Source organism: Pan troglodytes, chromosome X (genome assembly GCF_028858775.2).
Source record: "Pan troglodytes isolate AG18354 chromosome X, NHGRI_mPanTro3-v2.0_pri, whole genome shotgun sequence".
NCBI classification, from domain to species: Eukaryota; Metazoa; Chordata; class Mammalia; order Primates; family Hominidae; genus Pan; species Pan troglodytes.
The window spans coordinates 32926368-32944787 of record NC_072421.2 but is presented as its reverse complement, the minus strand read 5'-3'; the positions used below and the strand labels follow the sequence as shown (position 1 = coordinate 32944787).

The window sequence follows — 18420 nt, the reverse complement described above, 5'->3', positions numbered from 1 at the left end:
AGAAATACATGTTTACAAACAGAAATGAATACTTAGTATAATCATAAAATAGGTTTAACACTAATTCATCTTCATGGGGATGTTCAAATAATGGTGAGATGATCTCGGCAGAGAGAACAATAGATTTAGAAGGTAATCTCAGCAGAGAAAACAGTAGATTTAGAAGATTGAGATTTAGTCCTAACTTGTTCAGTAGTAGCCAGAATATGTGATTTCTCTGCATATCCATTTCATTGTTTGTAAGATGAGGAAGTTAAAATAGACTAACAATTTTTAAAAGAAAACCTATCCTGCCCAAAATATTATTATTTAAAATAAAGTATTAAATTTAAATAATATTTAATATTAAAATCATATTATTTAAAATAAAATTAATAAATTGGAAAATAATAGAGTTACTAGATGGGGGAAATATCTGCCATTTTATCTTTCTCCTTCCTATGATTGAATTCAGGAAGTATAAATTATGCTCATAGAACATGGTTTGAAATTTCTAAATTAGATTAGTTCATAAATCCCTGCTCGTTCTAAAATTTGGCTATTCAGTAATCTTTTGTTCATTACAATAAGAAATTGAAAACATTTAATGTCTTGTGTGTGTTTGCTTTGGAGTACGGAAGTGCTGGAGGTTTTAGGGGGTAGCCTTTGATCTCAAAATCAGGTTTCTTTATAGTAGGGGTTATACAGGATAATATTAGGTTAGAATATGGCTTTTCTATGGTTGAGTCTATGTCTAAGTTTCATGGAAGAGTAACCTGGGGAAAAAAAAACTATGGTGATAAAAAAAAAGTAGATTGGAATTGAACACGGGTAGGTCATAGACTCATTGTAATCACTAATTTCAGTATAGCCTTTAGAACATAACTCTAAAGGGCCCTTGAATAGAGAAATAACTTATGCTGAAAATTCACTGGTGTCTAGAGTTACTATTTGGTGAAGAATACAAAGTGGGGTACTCCCATGTGTCCTGCCAGGACTGTTCATGACAAGAAATTCCGAAGCCCAGAAAGCAGTGAGTAAAGGGATCCTCAGTTCAGAATGGCTGAGGACTTGACTGTCCAAGTGCAGCTCTCTGTAATGTTAATTTTGGCCTCAGCAAGGAGCAGTATGGTGAGAGCAAAAAGTCCTTAACTTCAAGACACAAGACCTGCTTTGAGTACTAGCTGAGCACATTACTACTTAGTGATTTTGGGTATGCCTCTTTACCTCTCAGAGCCTCATTTCTAGCTACAAAATAAGGGAGATGATGCCTGTTTTATTTTAATCTAAAGATTGTAATGAGGATCAAATTATGTAATATATGTAAAAACATGCATTTAAAATGTATTAATCAGTTATAGATATGAAATGGTTAAAAATAATTAATATCAATAGGTATTTCCATCATTATGTATATTACACTTGAATGGCCAAATTTAGGGGGTTGAGACAAAAACTGATGGAAAAAACTGAAAGAATTGCTGATTTTCTGTGGTCTCTGCTGTAATCGACTGGAGTCAGAAAATCGTGTCTTTGCTATTTTCATGACAAAGACCAGCCTTAAAGATAATCAAGTGGATGAATTTAAGAACTACTAGGGAGTTATGTTTGTCCCACATACGCCCCTTAAAATACATAAAAATGGTGCCTTTTCCCATTTTATTGAGGTTACCTAAGAGTATCCAATGACTTTGAAAAAAGCGTATTTTTTCCTAATCTATGTGAAATCAATGTGAGGAAATGGCAGTTTTAATGGAGAGGATCAGAATTACAACAGTCAATCAGAGATAATATTAGAACCCTGAGTAAATTGATAGAATCAATGAGGAGAGACTCCTTGTCTCAACTGTCTCTGTTTTAGGGCATCCGAGTATAGTGGCATGGCTGAGGGCAAAGTGGATACCATCGGGAAAATAAGGTGATAGGAGACAGAAGTATAGGAAGGGGCATGGGAAGACAAAAATAAAGTGATTATTTATTCATATTAATTATGACAGTTCTACCCCTCTCCATCCCTCTAGAAGCCAAGTTGGAGAAGGGGAGTCAGCAATTTGGGAGTGATGCTAGTTGAGGTATATCTAAAAGCACTAATGAGTGAAGACTTGAGAAAAGGGATTAATCAGGATGAATTCTCACCAACCATATATTATTTTCTGATAACAGTGTTTGGTAGTGAGGGGGATCTATTGCTAGGTAAAATACGATGGATTCAAGGATCTTACTGTTTGATGGTAGGGGAAGATGTGTTCATGGATACTAGATTGAGAGTGAGTGCATGGTAAGTGAGTTTATCAGTCACTCCAGCAACACAGAGGAGGTAACAATTCAGCATAAACATATGAGAAAGCTTAGGACCATACAGTGTGTTCAATGAAGAATGAGTTCCTTTAGTTTTCAGAGTAGAGGGCATGGAAGATAAAACTTAGTTGTGGATGATAAGGCTGAAGATTATGGCTAGACACAGTGTGAAGAGGTCATGGACAGCCAGACTAATCATTCATGCTTAATTCAGTATGCAATGAAGAGTTCTTGATGTGCTCTGTGTGTGTGTGTGTGTGTGTGTGTGTGTGTGTGTGTGTGTGTTTGTGTTTGTGTATGCACTGTTGAGAAATTAGTCCAATGATAGTTGTGAGGAGAATTCCACTGAATAATGACATGAAGTTCGGGAGCTATTGCAGTAGTCTAGATGAGTTACACTGATGACCTCAAAAAAAGGGATAGCTATGGGAGTGGAAAGGAAGTTTCAGTCTAGATCAGTAAATCTTTTGTATGCACTTGAGTGAATTGTTAAAACCAGTGTGCTGGGCCCCACACTCAGAGCTTCTGACTCACTAGGTCTGGAGTGGAGCACAAGAGTTTGCATTTCTAACATTTTTCTAGGTCAGATTGATGCTGAAGGTCTAGGGACCACGCTTAGAGAACTGCTGCTCTAGAGATATTTAGAGGTAGCCTAGTGTTAAGTCATTACGTACAAGGACCCAAGAAGATGATGAATTCAAAAATGACTCCAAATTTAACTCTGATTGACTAGGAAAGTCTGCATATAAATTCCAATAATAGGCCTGGTGCGGTGGCTCACGCCTGTAATCCCAACACTTTGGGAGGCTGAGGCAGGGAGATCACCTGAAGCCAGGAGTTGAAGATCAACCTGGCCAACATGGCAAAACCCCCTCTCTACTAAAAATACAAAAATTAGCTGGGCATGGTGGTGGGCGCCTGTAATCCCAGCTACTTGGGAGGCTGAGGAGGGAAATTGTTTGAACCCGGGAGGCGGAGTTTGCAGTGAGCCGAGATCGCGCCACTGCACCCCAGCCTGGGCGACAGAGTGAGATTCCATCTCAAAAATAAAAATTAAAAAAAATTTCAATAATAAAATATGCATAAAGTTATATTTTTATTGTTGTTGTAATACTTAGCTGCAAAATAATTTTGACTAAACAAACTTTAGGTGTGTCCTATTAATAAAGGCAATTATTTTACTTTTTACAAAATATTATGTAATTTCTACATAACATTTGCTTAGATTGTATTTTTCTAGAGATTTAGATATACTTCACTGTTCTAAGGAGCTGAAATGTTAAATTATTTATTCTGAAATTGATACTAACCAGAAAAAAGTGAAATTATTTTCTCTGACTTTGATCCTTTACTAAGACTTATTTGCTACAGGATATATCTGGCATATGTTCTTTAATTTCCATATAGGCCTTGAAAATTGCTACTAAAATTCATGTAGCAGTTTCTATATATATGTATTACAACTTTAATATGAAATTTGGACAATCGGGCATCAAATACTTAAATATTCATTGTTTGATTGCTGCAATAATTGTAAATTACCAAGTTTTTTTTTTTTTTACTTCCAATCAGTGTCAGAAGATATAAAAGTAATCATTCTTTGGATAAGAGACTTTCACAAGTTTATAGCAGGCTGTGAGAGAGTCAGTGACCTTCCCATGTAATGTAGAATATATAAGAAAAAGAAACACATGATTGGGCCTAATCTGTCTTAAAATATGGTTCTATGTGTGGAAAATAATTAAGCAGTGATTTAATTATTTTGGCTCTCCTAAACTTCGGTGGGAAATAAATGATGCATTTTATAAATGTGATCTAGAAGGTCCAATGAAGATGTATTGGATTGAAAATTTTTAATTAAAGCTTAATTTTCTGTAGTCAGATTTATCAATGCAAATACATTGATATTTTGCAGTCTCTTTCTGATCATATTATAACTTAACACCTATGATGGAAAATAATATTGTTTCTTAATTGGAACAGTATTCTTGCTATATATATATATTCTTTTAATTTTAATTTTTTTAATTTTTGTAGGTACATTGTAGGTATATAAATATTCATTTTTGGTAAAATTTTCTATAAAAAACAGATGAAAACTGAGATGAAGACTTGTAAATATTGCATAATTTGTAGAGCATTAAATATGTAATATTTACAACTAATATCTTCAGGTAATAGTAACAGATCACTAGTCAAACTGTATAATATCTGCAAATTTTATTTTACTAAAATGAATCAGAAAAATATGAACCTAACAACATAATTCTTATGTTAGCCTATTTTTTCCACATGTGTAATTGGTTATCCCTATAACAAGGTTAAGTCCATTGAAACATCGCTAATAAATCCCTTCGGTAACCATGTAAAATATTTTTAAAGTAGATGTGTAATTGAGTTTGGTGAGCAGTGTCATTTGATAAAACTATCTGGGTCTTGTTAGCATAACATTTGAAATAATTAAAGCTATTTGGTGAATCTTGATTGTTCTCCTTTGATAAAGGAAAATTAGTCCCCTGATCAGTGTCAGTAGATGAAAAGCAATTTTGCTTTGGACCAGAGACTTTCAGATATTTATAGGAGGTTGGGAGAGTGTCAGTGAGTTGACCAAGTCCTCACAGTTAGACAGTCTGGTTAGCAAATACTAGATCTCAGTCCATTGCTTTGTCCACTTCAATACACTGACTCAGCATAGTTTACTGCCTCTATTTATGTCATCAAATAGTTGTTGTTGGTCTACTGTGTGTTAGTATAAACATACCCAATTTCACTTCAAATACATTGATTTCGTTATACTTTTTGTATTAAAAATGACAAGAACAAAAGGTGGTAAGGAGGAAGAAATGGAAGAAGGAAGGGGGAATGGAAGAAATACAACTGGAAAACAACCTAAGTAAATCAAAAGAAAGTTTAAAATACGAAATTGCTTAAAGTGTTATGTTTTTACTTGTATCTGTCTCCCCCATATATTTTAGAGTTAAATGTTTTCCTCTTTTAATTCATTTCCTGCTCCAAAAAGTCATGTAATCATGAAATCGAGAAATATTCTAAGTTAAGCTTTATAAAAGGTAGACAGTAGGAAGCAGATTCTTGACCCATGAATATATTTTGCATCCAATTTTAAAATGTGTAAGCATGAAATTAACCTCATCCATACAAAATCAATTGAAATCTACTGGGTAATATCCTCTAATTAGCCTCACAAGTTAGTCACATTTTCACATTTTTATCATCAAAGCATTAAAGGTAAACCAGTACTTTATCTATTCTCAAAAGAATGCAACCAATGAAATGTCACTATTTGGAGTTAATTTATTTAATTTAAAAAATAATATTTCTTACATTTTTTTGTTTGCTCTAATAATTTTAAAATAATAGAATAAATAAGTTTATAAACCATATTTTAAATAACCTTTCTTCTAGCATAGATGTAGTATCTTTCCAATACACTTATTTGTTTTTGTAAGTTCTTTTCCTCTACAGATAGAATGATGTGAAATAACTCTTCATATCATATCAGTAGTCTGTCTTTTCTGTACTATAGGGTGTTTCTTGTCCTTGAAATTTTTCATCTTGGTTTCCATGAATTCTTCTTATTTTTCTATATCAATATTGTAATGATAAATAAATTTTCAAAGCTGCAGAATGGAAAAAGGAGACTGATGGATTTGAAGCAATTTTAAACCAATCTGTAGCACTTGGATTATTTATTTTCAATTTAGGGTTTAGTGTGATTTGAATATAGTGGTAATTTATCATGATTATTAAGATTCCATAGTCCAGATTAACAAATGTTTACTTGCTGTCTGTGTAAACACAGTCATTATTATGCTAGTGTATCTGTGCATGCCAAAGTAATATTTAACCAAGGAAAGCTTACATTTTAAAACTAATAAAGTGTATCTGAGTAATTTTGAATGCTTTCAATTTACAATGAATCAGTTTGTAATTGATCTTGCTTTTCTTCAGTCTGTTATCCTTTGTTAACTTGTTATAAAAGTCAGCTTTAATGCCAAAACTTCAACAAAGCCTTAAATTTCATTAATCCTTAAATAATCCAACAGCACAATTAATAGTTGTTAAGCAATTTGAAACATTAAAAAATCAAGGAAAACAAAGTGTTGTCTTTCTCGGTTTCTCTGTCTCTTCTTTATGTGTCCATTTATCCATTTATTATACTTCCCTGTGTTCTAATTTATATGTATTTTGTATGACTGCGCAGTCATGCTAAAGCTCTTAAAATGAAAAGGTAAGTAAAAAATTAAAAGTGTCCAAAACCTATGCTTGGTATACACTTCCTCATGCAATATTATAACTTTTGTTTGATTATTTTCTATATAACTAAAACCTATTTTGTGTGCACTGTCTAACATTGTGTGATTTAATTGTGATTCCAGTTCTTTTGTGGTCATCTATTTCCTTTAAAGTCAATAGAAGTAACTTACCCAATAATTAAGATGATTTATCAGCCATTGCTTTCAACTGCTTTAGACAATTTATCATAATTCTGAATTGAAAAGCAGGCGTGATATACTTTGTGTTTTAAAATTTGGTGACTCAAGAATGAGCTGTTAAATTACAATCGCTTTCTTATTACATGTTTCCTTTGTAAAGTTGCATAAGAATTCCAAGTTACAAAGACAGGGAAGACCAAGGAATGACATGTAGAATTTTAATTGGGTGGGAAAGTGTTTTCTGTTTTAGAATGGGCATAGCCTAATGCTGAACTAGTGAACTCTTAAGAAAAGCAATGAATTTTTTTCATCTCTTTGTGTCCAAAGACTATTAATCATATGGCTGTCAAATGGCTGGTGCTATCCTGCCAATAACATAGCTAAAACAATTGGTTTGATAAACTTATTTTGGTTATAAAATTGGTCACTGGTTGATTAAATTAATATATAGGTAGTTCTAAAACTACCGATTGATATAATAAGCACCTTTTCCTGTATAAAATAAAAGGCAGTGTTTTCACTGGAAAATAGAGTAGTATAAGACATATTGCCAACTTTAAGGATGGAAAATTTATTTAGAGAGACAAGCATATATCTTTGAAAACCAAATAATATTATATTCCTGTCTGTAAGAAAGCAGTGCAACACAAGCTGAGATACACATAAATGAGAATAGAAACTCCTGAAATAACAGGTCAATCCCACTCCCGTAATTTTTCCTATACCCCGAGGACTGCCTTAAAATTTCACTCAGAACACATAATAATAACAAGATAATAAGACTGACGTAAGAATAATCTAAATTCACCACAAGTTATAAACAAAACATTACTATTTTATTCAAAGTAATTATGAGATATTAGTTCTTTACAATGTTATGAGTATAATGGTTAATAGAGCTCTATACTGCCTAATAAGGTGGTCATGAACCACATGTGGCCACTGAGCTTTAGAAATTTGGCTACTCCATGTTAAGATTTATAAATAAGTGTAAAATATGTGTGGGTTTTGAAGAGAATATAAAATGTAAAATATTCATATTTTTGTATTGATTATGAGTTTATACGATAATTTGGACATCTCAGTGAAATCAGTAAAATTAATTTTATCTGTTTTTTGTTTTTTACTATGGCAACTAGAATATTTAAAATTACATATATGGCATGTATTATATTTCTATTGAGCTGCACTATTATAAAAGTTCTACTTGAATTTAGAGACAAGAACTTACTGTAAGGTTATAAAATTTTAAGAAAATGTCTGTGTGAAAAGGATTTTGTTCCTAAAATGTGACTGAATACATCCTCATCTTGTCTCTGCTTATAAACATTTAGCATTACTTTAAAATCAGTGTTTTTAAAAAAATTGCAGTCCTCATCAGTTGTTCTTATATAAACCTAAAATTTAGGCTCCAAATAATTTTTGCCCACTGATTTTAGTTAATCACTTTGAAACTACACAAAATAAAACTACTCAAATTCTTAATCTTCCTAATTTTTTCAAACAAAATGCACGGTAGTCTTTTATTGGAAAATCTAGACCCTACACATTGAACTAAAGAAGTGTAAGTTTCCATTTTCTTGCCTGAATAATTAGCTCTTCATTTTTTGGTAGTCTCTCCCAAAGCTCTTTTTACATCTTGCCCCTTTTTTGTGTTTACCTGGTGGTATCATGTTGCTTAGCATTTGGGCAGCAGTTAATATACATACTCACATAATGCTAACCAGTCAGGTCTTTTGAAATTTCTACATAGAAATTGTGTTATTTAAAATTCCATGTCACTAAAAAAGATCCTTGAAATGTCTATTTTGGCTCTCAATTATTAGTCTTTTGTTCATTTTTTCAGGAAATATTTACTTATGAATATTTACTATGTACCGGAAATGACTGTAGGTTGAACATGAGAAACTCAGCTCCATAGGATGTCTAGGGAACACACCCCACTGACTGTATCTGTGGTATGCCTTTTCTGTCTCCAAATAATTCCTGATTAAAAAAAAAAAAAAACTGCACCCTGTAAACTAAGTGCAAGGCTGTGATATCACTTTCTATATTGCCGCATTTATATTAATCAGTAGTTTTATTCTTCAGAATTATGTAACTCTACCAAACTGGAATCTAAAATCCTCCATGTTCACCATTACAATGTTATGATTTCATCAAATCCCTTGGTATAATAAAGACTCATTATATCAATAAGCATGTATTTTATCCTTTAAAACCATAGATTTCAAAGGAGGAAGGTCTTGACCTGAGCCAATGGATGATTAGGATTTTGAGAGGAAACAAATAAGACCCAAGATTTATAGAGCATGTATTTATATTGGATGGACACATAGAACTTTGAGAGACAATAATAGTCAACATTTATTAAGCTTTTATTATATACCAGACACCATTCTAACATATTTGATCTTAGTAATAGCCCTGTGAGGTAGATATTCATCTTATCTCCATGTTATAAAGAAACTGAGGTTCAATGAGGATAAATAACTTGTCTAAGTTCCCTCAGCTAGTAAATGGTAGAGCCCAGATTCAATCTATGCATTTTCATACAGAAGTTTATGTTCTTCACTAGAAGATGAAAAATATTCTAAGGTCATTGAAGGAGGCATAACAGAAGATCACCAAATGGCCTGCAAAAAAAGGTCTATATTAGGAACACTTACATAAGGCTGGCAAGTCTTTGGGGCAAGATTAGGAGAAGCCTCGACTACTGTGCTGGAGGTTGGACTTTATTCTATTTATACTCAATAGATGCAGAAGGTTCTTCAGCAAATAAATAGCATAATGAAAGAAAGGTTTTTGAAACATAGTAAGCTGATCATTGGGCACAGGCTGGAACTGGTTTGACTGAAAGGAGATTTTACATGTGTTCAAAGCTTATTGCCTTAGTTTTGTGTAAGGAGCAGGAACGATGGAGTCTCTGGGAATACAAAGCAAGTGGATCATAGCAAGTCAATTGACACTTACTTGATTTTTATTAGACATTAGAGTGAGATGTTCAAAAATAGCATGACTTACGTTTTACGCCTGAATGACTGAGAGAAATGGTCTTCCATTAACAGAACTAGGGAAGTTAGTATTGTAAGCAGTTTGCGGGAAAGATAATGTGCTCCATACTAGGAATGTGAAACTTCAGGTGAAAATTCAGCTGGCTATTGGAGAGTCTAGATGGGAATTCAAAAGTCAGATAACAGCTTAGGGTGAAGACTTGGAAGGTGTAAAAAATTGTTAAATTCATAGAAAATTGTATCTTAAATTAATAGAAGTTAAATTCATGGAGAGATGAGCTAGAGAAGAAGCAGTTGGAATAAAACAGGTAAATCTGACTGCAAATAGACCTATGTTCTTCTGACATCCAAGTACACAATAAAAGTTATTTTCAACATTATCATTATGTATTCACAAAATCACATAGAACATAGTTGCTTTCATGAAATATTAGCAAGTGTGAACGACCATTTAATAACATAAAATATCACCAAATTGATAATTGTATAGTTATGATTCTAAGGGTTGTTAATCTTTTTACTTTTACCATCATCTAAACAGTGTATGATTTTATAGTACCGTATTTGCTAATAATACATACATTGAAACTTTAAGCATGTTTGTACCACTACCAATCTATACTGGTTCAAATAACTTATGATATTTCAAATGGCAAATGATCATTAGGATTTAAAAACTGGTACTGTAATAGGTCACTTAAAATTATCTCATAAATCCTTTCAGGGGTGTGTAGAAGTACCTAGAAGATACATGGTTATTCATGTTGCGTATGAGAATCATGTCATCATGAATAGCATTTGATTATTCACTTCTTCAATAGTGACAGATTATTACCTTTAGATATTTAGTTTTTCTTCTACACTTCTCCGTATTGTTCACCAGAAGTTGCCATCTAATAAAAATTCAACCTCTTCCTGGGAATGTGACTGGAGAAGGGTAGGTGGGGACCAAACTTGATGAATGTAATCGTCTTGGCAAACGACACGGGGGTCATTCCTGAATTGGTTTTACAAAAGTAAAATGTTTTAGCTCTGAAAGAAAATCAGATTTCTGTATGTCATCTATGGGTTTTCAAAAGCTATCCCATATAAAATATGTTCTAGTGTTTTAATGGAGAGAAATACAGCATAAAGATTGAGAGAGTATCAATGTATTTTATTAACAGAATTTTAATCTAATAACTAAACCTTGCCCACTTTTTTGAATATATATTTGATTTTCCATGTCTTTTCACTTATCACTCCTTTTCAAGGGTTTTGTTTAGAAAGTCAAGAGATTTTAAAGTTTTCTGAGACTGGTCATTATCAGTGCAAAAGTAAAGAAACTGATGTTTACAAGGTTGAAAAGCATAGATTCTTTATGTGAAATATATTAGGTTCATTCGTTTGAATTTATTTGCATCACCAAGCAAACTGTTCCTAAGGCAAGCTAATGGCATTGTTTGTCTTAGAAGAGCATGTCTGTCAATTGTGCTGTGCTAAAAATGTCATTTAAAACATCTGAGCAGATTGCCATGTAGTTTTTCTAAGGATAAGATGACAATTCTGCATTTCTACCTGAGGTTACTGTTATTTGATGAATGAGGCAATTTCTGATGAGACATATTTACCCAAATGTATTTATATCAGAATATTTAAAATAAGGTCAAATTTGACTTTAGATTATTAAAAATTAGCCCATTCAGATGTATCTGTAAATTGACTGTTGTCGATATCACCAAATGATGAATTGTACTATCTTGCATGTATGTTCAGCTCTGGTGATGTGAAATGTTTCTCCTTATTTGCATCCTCAGGTACTTTTCCAGTTGTATTTCAAAACCCTTCATATAACATAATATGGAAACATAATGCATGTGATGAGTTTAGCAACAGGAGGTTGAATAAATGTATTTCTTTTGGTTTATGTTTCTAATAAAAAGTAATTTTGATTTAAATTAGCACTATCTTTTTTTTTAGGCCTCCATTCCTTTGAAGGAATTGGAGCAGTTTAACTCAGATATACAAAAATTGCTTGAACCACTGGAGGCTGAAATTCAGCAGGGGGTGAATCTGAAAGAGGAAGACTTCAATAAAGATATGGTAAATTGGTTGTGATAAAAGTGTGAATGAACTAGGAGTGGAAATAAATATTTGGAAAGAACTTAGATTAGTCTCCAACTGAATTTTCAGAGCACATATTACACATTTTATGATTCTAATGAATTTTATAAATGCCGAATATTCTTGACCTTTTATTACAAATGCTGAATTACTATGGTATGGTAATATAGGAGCACTTACGGTTTCTAATAAATAGCCCAGCAATTTTCTTTTGACCTGACCTACTTTTGAACTTATCAAGGGCAAAATGTAATTGGAAAAAAGAGTCGAATCATAAAGTAAACTAAAAATTTAATAAAATACTCAACTATCATAGATGACTGACATTTTGTATCAGCAGTGTTTTTGGTAGTATAACATTTATTTCAATGAAGAGAGAATAATGCATAATATGAACATTATTTATTACAATTTCCCACAAAGTTGTTTTACCAAATAGTTGTTTAGTTAGTACATTATATGTCTAAAATGTGTATAAATTCATGCTGCTTATTTCATGGGAGTAAAGAAATATGACCATGTGTGCTCTTCCCAACCTCAGAATATTCTCCTTCAATCCCAACTAATTTCAAAGTATCTACTACATTTCTCTCTGGCTTGAATATTTTTACATCACATCCTTATTAACTGACTTTTTTTTTCTCTCTTCATCCTCCTTTTCACAATTTTTTCCCCTCTTTCACTGCCATCACCTCTGTGGCATTCCTAACCTTTACAATTACCAGTGCTAGAGCCTTCTCAGACAATGCTTGAAAGTGACATCAGAAGACAATATATAAATATTAAGTAATAAGTGTGTGAAGCAATAGGAGAACTATTCCCACCAATCTTAGTTCCCACTTCCTGGAGCTGCCTGAATCAATACTCCCCATGTATGGGGTTTGGTGGCCTTGCCATCTCAGCTTGTGGAAAGACAGAAGAGGCTTTCCAAGTTGCTGAGTTACAGCAATCTCTACTTCAGGTCAAAGAAGAAACTAGAGGGCACCAAGATGAAAAAAAGTACTGATTACCTCTTGGGCTGACCCCAACTCTGCCCTAGAGCCCTCAACTGGTATAGGGAAAGAAGTGAAGTGGGTTTTTAAATTTTTTGTTGTTTTTGTCCTCAGCCCTAGAAAATGCTACAGACTTTTACAACACATTTTAAAATAAGTAAAGTCTTTTACAGACTATAAGTATATGATGTGTCTATATTATGATAAGTATATAATGTGTCTATATTATGCTGTATGTTTCTTTAGATTATTGACCAGTCTCTGACAAAAATAATCCCATTCCCCCATACAAAATGAATAAGTCCTCAGTTGTGTGTTGAAGTTTATTCATTATAGATTTAAATATATAACATCTAATTCCTTGAATTGTAATACACACATACAAGTACTTGTGACTTTTGAAATTTATTATTTGTTTTCCTTATGTCATCAGTGTACCTTGAGTACCATTACAATGTGAGACTACTTGATACAAAGTTTTCACATTCTGAGTTGAAAGAAAGAAAACTAAAGGTGAAAAATCACATGGTCATATATGCGACTATATTAGACCAGCATTTATTCAAAACATTTTATTTCTAAGTAAAGAAAATTAAGATATTGTTCTTGCAGTCTAAAGGAACAAAATACCTATTGAAAATGTTTAAAGCCATTTTCCAGTCCATATTTTAGTATTATTTGATCGTATTTAAATTAACATGCATATATGACATATTTTAGAAATTATTTGATGGTAACTTAACACATGATTTTTATTAATATCCTGATATTTCTCCTATTAATATTGAGCATTTAGGTTTCAGAAATGAAGCAGGAGTTATTAGATAGGAATTAGTGTACATTTAAATCAAAATATTTTCATGTAGTTGTGTGTTAATATTTTCAGATTTGCTGTTACCTCAGTCACAAATACACATGTGTATTCCTTTATGGATCAGTTAACATTATAAATGATAACTTTAGCTCATTTCTCTAATGTTTTAATTTCTGGAACTACACTAAAAAAGCCAAAAGAATACTTTCACAGTAATTCATGACTTGTCTGACATGATGAAGTACCACACTCCCCCATCTTTCTACAGGTGCCCCTCAAAATGTGTTCTTTACAACTAGATGGGAGGAAACTTATTTTGAAACCTAAAGTACCAAATGTAAAAGAAAGGCTATGAGCACAGTATCTTATAATAGCATTCCATGAAAGTTTTAAATCGGATTTTTTTTGTGTGTTTAAATAACATGTCTTATTATCTCTGTTAACAATGTACAGCTTTTTAAAAACCAAAATGAAGACTGTACTTGTTGTTTTTAATCAGAATGAAGACAATGAGGGTACTGTAAAAGAATTGTTGCAAAGAGGAGACAACTTACAACAAAGAATCACAGATGAGAGAAAGCGAGAGGAAATAAAGATAAAACAGCAGCTGTTACAGACAAAACATAATGCTCTCAAGGTATTAGAGCTAAAATTATAATATACCTTGCCTGTGGTTTTTTTTAATATATAGGGTAAAATATAATGTGCATTAATAAAATCTGCTTCAGACTCTTAGTCATCAGAAACTCACTTTTTCTGTTCCATGTGTGTGCTTTATTTAACATTTTTGAGTGGTATTTGATTTTGAAAGATGTGTTGCTTAAAAGTTATGGCTTTTTAAAGACATATTTTTCTAAGTAGTAATTGAAAGATGGAAATGCATTCATAGTACTTATACATTTAATTTTCTAATGTGCTTTATTTTTATCAGCTACTTTATATTGAAAAAAACCTGCCTAACTGCCAGAATAACCGATCTACATGTATCCATTATTCCTGCTTTCTTTACTTAATTGATTTTGCTTGCATTAGGTCCAATTATTTGGTAACCTGATATGTGTTTAATAAGCCCTAGATTCTTTTCATTTATTTATTTTTAAAACTTTATTATGCCTTTAAGAAAGTCACTCTTTGCAACTATCTACAAAATTCAAATTTCATTTACGTAGGAATCCTAAAAAATAATCTTAGTGCCCTTGAATAAGAACTGCTACTTTCATATTAAGCAGTGTAGTGTATGGCTTCAAGTCCCCACGTGACTCATCTGGTTTCTGCAGGAAGAGCAGGATAAACTTAATTTTTCTATAATAATATCTAGGAAGTTCTTGAGACTAGACATGTGGAAAGTTTTGTGAAAGAAACTTTTTTTTTGTATATGCTTTGCAATAATCACTATTTGCATGCATGGCTGATTTTCTAATACTTTTAATTGCTGAGCTTTTCCTTGTAAATCACTCTTTTGAGCTATGTAGTTATGAAGGTGGATCCACCTAGCAGGTAGATGGAGTCTGCTTTCTACATGCAAATAAGTGAATAAAACCTTTCCCCCTATAGTCAACCAAATAAACACTGCTGAGAATGTAATTACACAATATTGTGCCTGCAAGGAATCCACAAGGAAAGTCTAATTGGCCAGCAGGTGTTCTGAAGGTAACTGCTGATAAATATAGTAAACAGAAAAGGCCTCTTCCTCGAGGGAGTGCAAAAGCACACCATAATGTGTCTAGAAAATCGGAACGCTATGTAACTCACACCCTTCCAACTGTGAGCAAGCTTTCAGAAGTATCTACACTGGTCGTATGATGGTATGTGTCCTACTGAATAGCAGTGTTTAATGGTTATCTGGCATTCCTCTAAAGAAATCTACATGACATCTCTAAATATTTTACATATTATACATCATTTTGTGCTTAGGAAATGAAAGATGTTTCAGATTGATGACCACCAAGCCCTTTCTCTTGGCAAAGATGTGAGTTATGTCACAAATAAGGCATGGCTCAACTCTAATTCACGTGGCTGTATCTTGTTACCTTTGAAAAAAGCAGCATTCGATCTGACTCCTCAGAAGGTTTGAAAATTCAACATAAAACATAAAGTACAGCAAGGTTTAAATTCCCAATTTTAAACAAACTAGATAATGAAGTGTAGTTCATTCTTGCAAATATAGGCTATAAGTGATTAATCAAAATCGTCAACACTACTCGCCAAACCAATCTATACCAACATATTCAATAACTTTTTAAACCTGTCAAATAGTTCCAATTCTGGTCCTTATGAAATATTTTAGAGAAGGTCAAAACTTTCCAATGGAATGAAATTTTTAGAAATTCTCTGATATTTATTATTTTTTAGCTCGAATTTAACCTGTGAATAAAACCCTAATTGCTACTTTCTGTAGAAATGAAAGCTGCATGCAGAGCTTATGTTCCCATGAATTATAAAATGGCATTTTGAGTAATTCTATTAATCACAGAAGATACTGGGTGTGCTTGTAAAGAGCATGATGACTGATTTCCCCCCATTGTTGATTTATTAAATTAGTCTTATCACATTGATTTGAAAGCATGCACTTGCTGTTTTCTTTTTTCAAATAGTTAATTGTTTTGCATTTAGAGCATGATTTGGTATAGTAAGATAAATGTGGCTATGCAAGCCTTGGAAGGAGAAGCATTTATCTAACATAATTTTTTATTAGTTATGTTCACAAATATACGAACAGTGGTGACACTTCTACACATACAGCTTGGAACAGTTTATAAGACAACTAAAATGGCTTTATATTTCTAATCATAAAATATTAATGGCCTATGAAACTGTTTTGTAGGCATTTCTGAAAACCTGAATGTATATTGGTGGAGTACATAAAGTTTTGTTGATGAGCCCCAAGGCTAAAGATACACATTTTAGAATTTTACCTATTTTAAGTCAAATACAAACTCACTAGGTTTGTGAGTTTGTATCTAGTTGTCAATTGTATTCGTATATTAAACTCTTTCACATAAACTACACAACAATTAGCTCATTAAGAGTCAATTAAATGTGACAAAATTTTTAAGCAAGTTTGAACATGCTAAGAGAAAATAAGTGTGTTATTCAGGTTTCTTAGCTTCCTATACATGGGTCCTGCCTCATGAATAGACAATTTAATTACGTCTTTGTATATTTTGCATATAAATATGATTTTAACCTAAGTTGTACAAAAAGATGAGGGACGCAAATTATTTTGATAAATAACTGCAGCCAGAAGTGCACTATACATATATATTGATATTTTAATAATGTCTGCACCATGAACAGGACTTGAGGTCTCAAAGAAGAAAAAAGGCTCTAGAAATTTCTCATCAGTGGTATCAGTACAAGAGGCAGGCTGATGATCTCCTGAAATGCTTGGATGACATTGAAAAAAAATTAGCCAGCCTACCTGAGCCCAGAGATGAAAGGAAAATAAAGGTAATGTTGTTTTAGAATGTCAATACCAGATTTTATTATACAGTTTAATTAACCTGTGAAGATCATATTTAAAATGTTGATGTTCTTGTTTCTATTAACGTTCTCTTTGATTTGATGCATTTCCTTGTATTGTGTGTTGTTTTCAGTAAACGTATTGTATTAAGTGTTATTCAATTGACGTAATGTTGAATGAATAAAATGTTTTAGACTATGTAAAATGATTTAAGAAATGTGATGTGTTTTCTGGTAAAATTGTAATTGACTTTGTGTATCTTTGTTCCAGATGAACTAATGACTTATCGGTATATGGACGACTTCTTACTCATGTTAGCCCATTCATTTCATCAGAGCATCTTCACACATCAGTGTTCAATCTCTATAGATTTATTTGCATATTGTCTAAATATGTTTTTTTCTGTTATTATTTTACACTTTTTATTTTGCTTCATTCTCTGTTGAGTTCCTCAAACCTTTAAAAAGGAAATAAATAACGTATTCACTTACCCTCTAAATTATATTCTATATGGACGGTCCCTAATAAATAATGAGTTATCACTCCAAATTGATTCAAATCCCAAGACACCAGAGGAATTTAGAAGAAAGAAAATGTTAGACCAATTTCAATATTTACTTAATTAGAATATCTAAAACCAAGCATTCAAAGGATAACTGAAATAATATTTGGATTATTGAGCGAGGATGACAGTCATGCCTTTCATATTTGTAAATTTCAAAGGATGACAATAAAGGGACAACAGCCTTTGAAATTTTGAGAGAAGTATTTGCTGCTTGCAAGTCGGTTGATGTGGTTAGCTAACTGCCCTGGGCCCTGTATTGGTTTTGCTCAATAGGAAATTGATCGGGAATTGCAGAAGAAGAAAGAGGAGCTGAATGCAGTGCGTAGGCAAGCTGAGGGCTTGTCTGAGGATGGGGCCGCAATGGCAGTGGAGCCAACTCAGATCCAGCTCAGCAAGCGCTGGCGGGAAATTGAGAGCAAATTTGCTCAGTTTCGAAGACTCAACTTTGCACAAATTGTGAGTTGTTACTGGCAAACCCACGTATGTGTTTGCAACTACTACTCTATTAACAGAGGCCTACTAATAAAAAAAAGAGACAAAAAATCTGGGTACAGTTTTAAACTTCTAATGTACATTCTGAAAGTGAGTGGTTTCCCTCACTTTGGGCTTCTGTAACACTAGTGCTTAATTTTGCCAATTAAAGACACAAGAAATTAACAGATAACAGGGAAAACCCCTTATCAAAAATGAAAATACATCTTAATTTTTTTTGCTACATCATTTTTCATAACATTGGCA

At 32.6% G+C, this 18420-nt stretch overlaps 1 protein-coding gene across 14 annotated transcripts in view; it reads left to right on the top strand.

Annotated features, from left to right (window-relative positions):
- The window catches only part of DMD (dystrophin), a 2616526-nt gene that overhangs the window by 1374622 nt on the left and 1223484 nt on the right, over positions 1 to 18420 (top strand). For 11 of the 14 annotated variants that reach the window (XM_063804906.1, XM_063804909.1, XM_063804910.1 and 8 more), the window contains 4 exons: positions 11705 to 11827; positions 14154 to 14291; positions 16952 to 17104; positions 17956 to 18138. In XM_063804906.1, the coding sequence (XP_063660976.1) occupies positions 11705 to 11827; positions 14154 to 14291; positions 16952 to 17104; positions 17956 to 18138 (597 nt within the window). The remainder of the gene's footprint in view (positions 1 to 11704; positions 11828 to 14153; positions 14292 to 16951; positions 17105 to 17955; positions 18139 to 18420) is intronic. The other 3 variants (XM_063804905.1, XM_063804907.1, XM_063804908.1) reach the window with 3 other exon arrangements.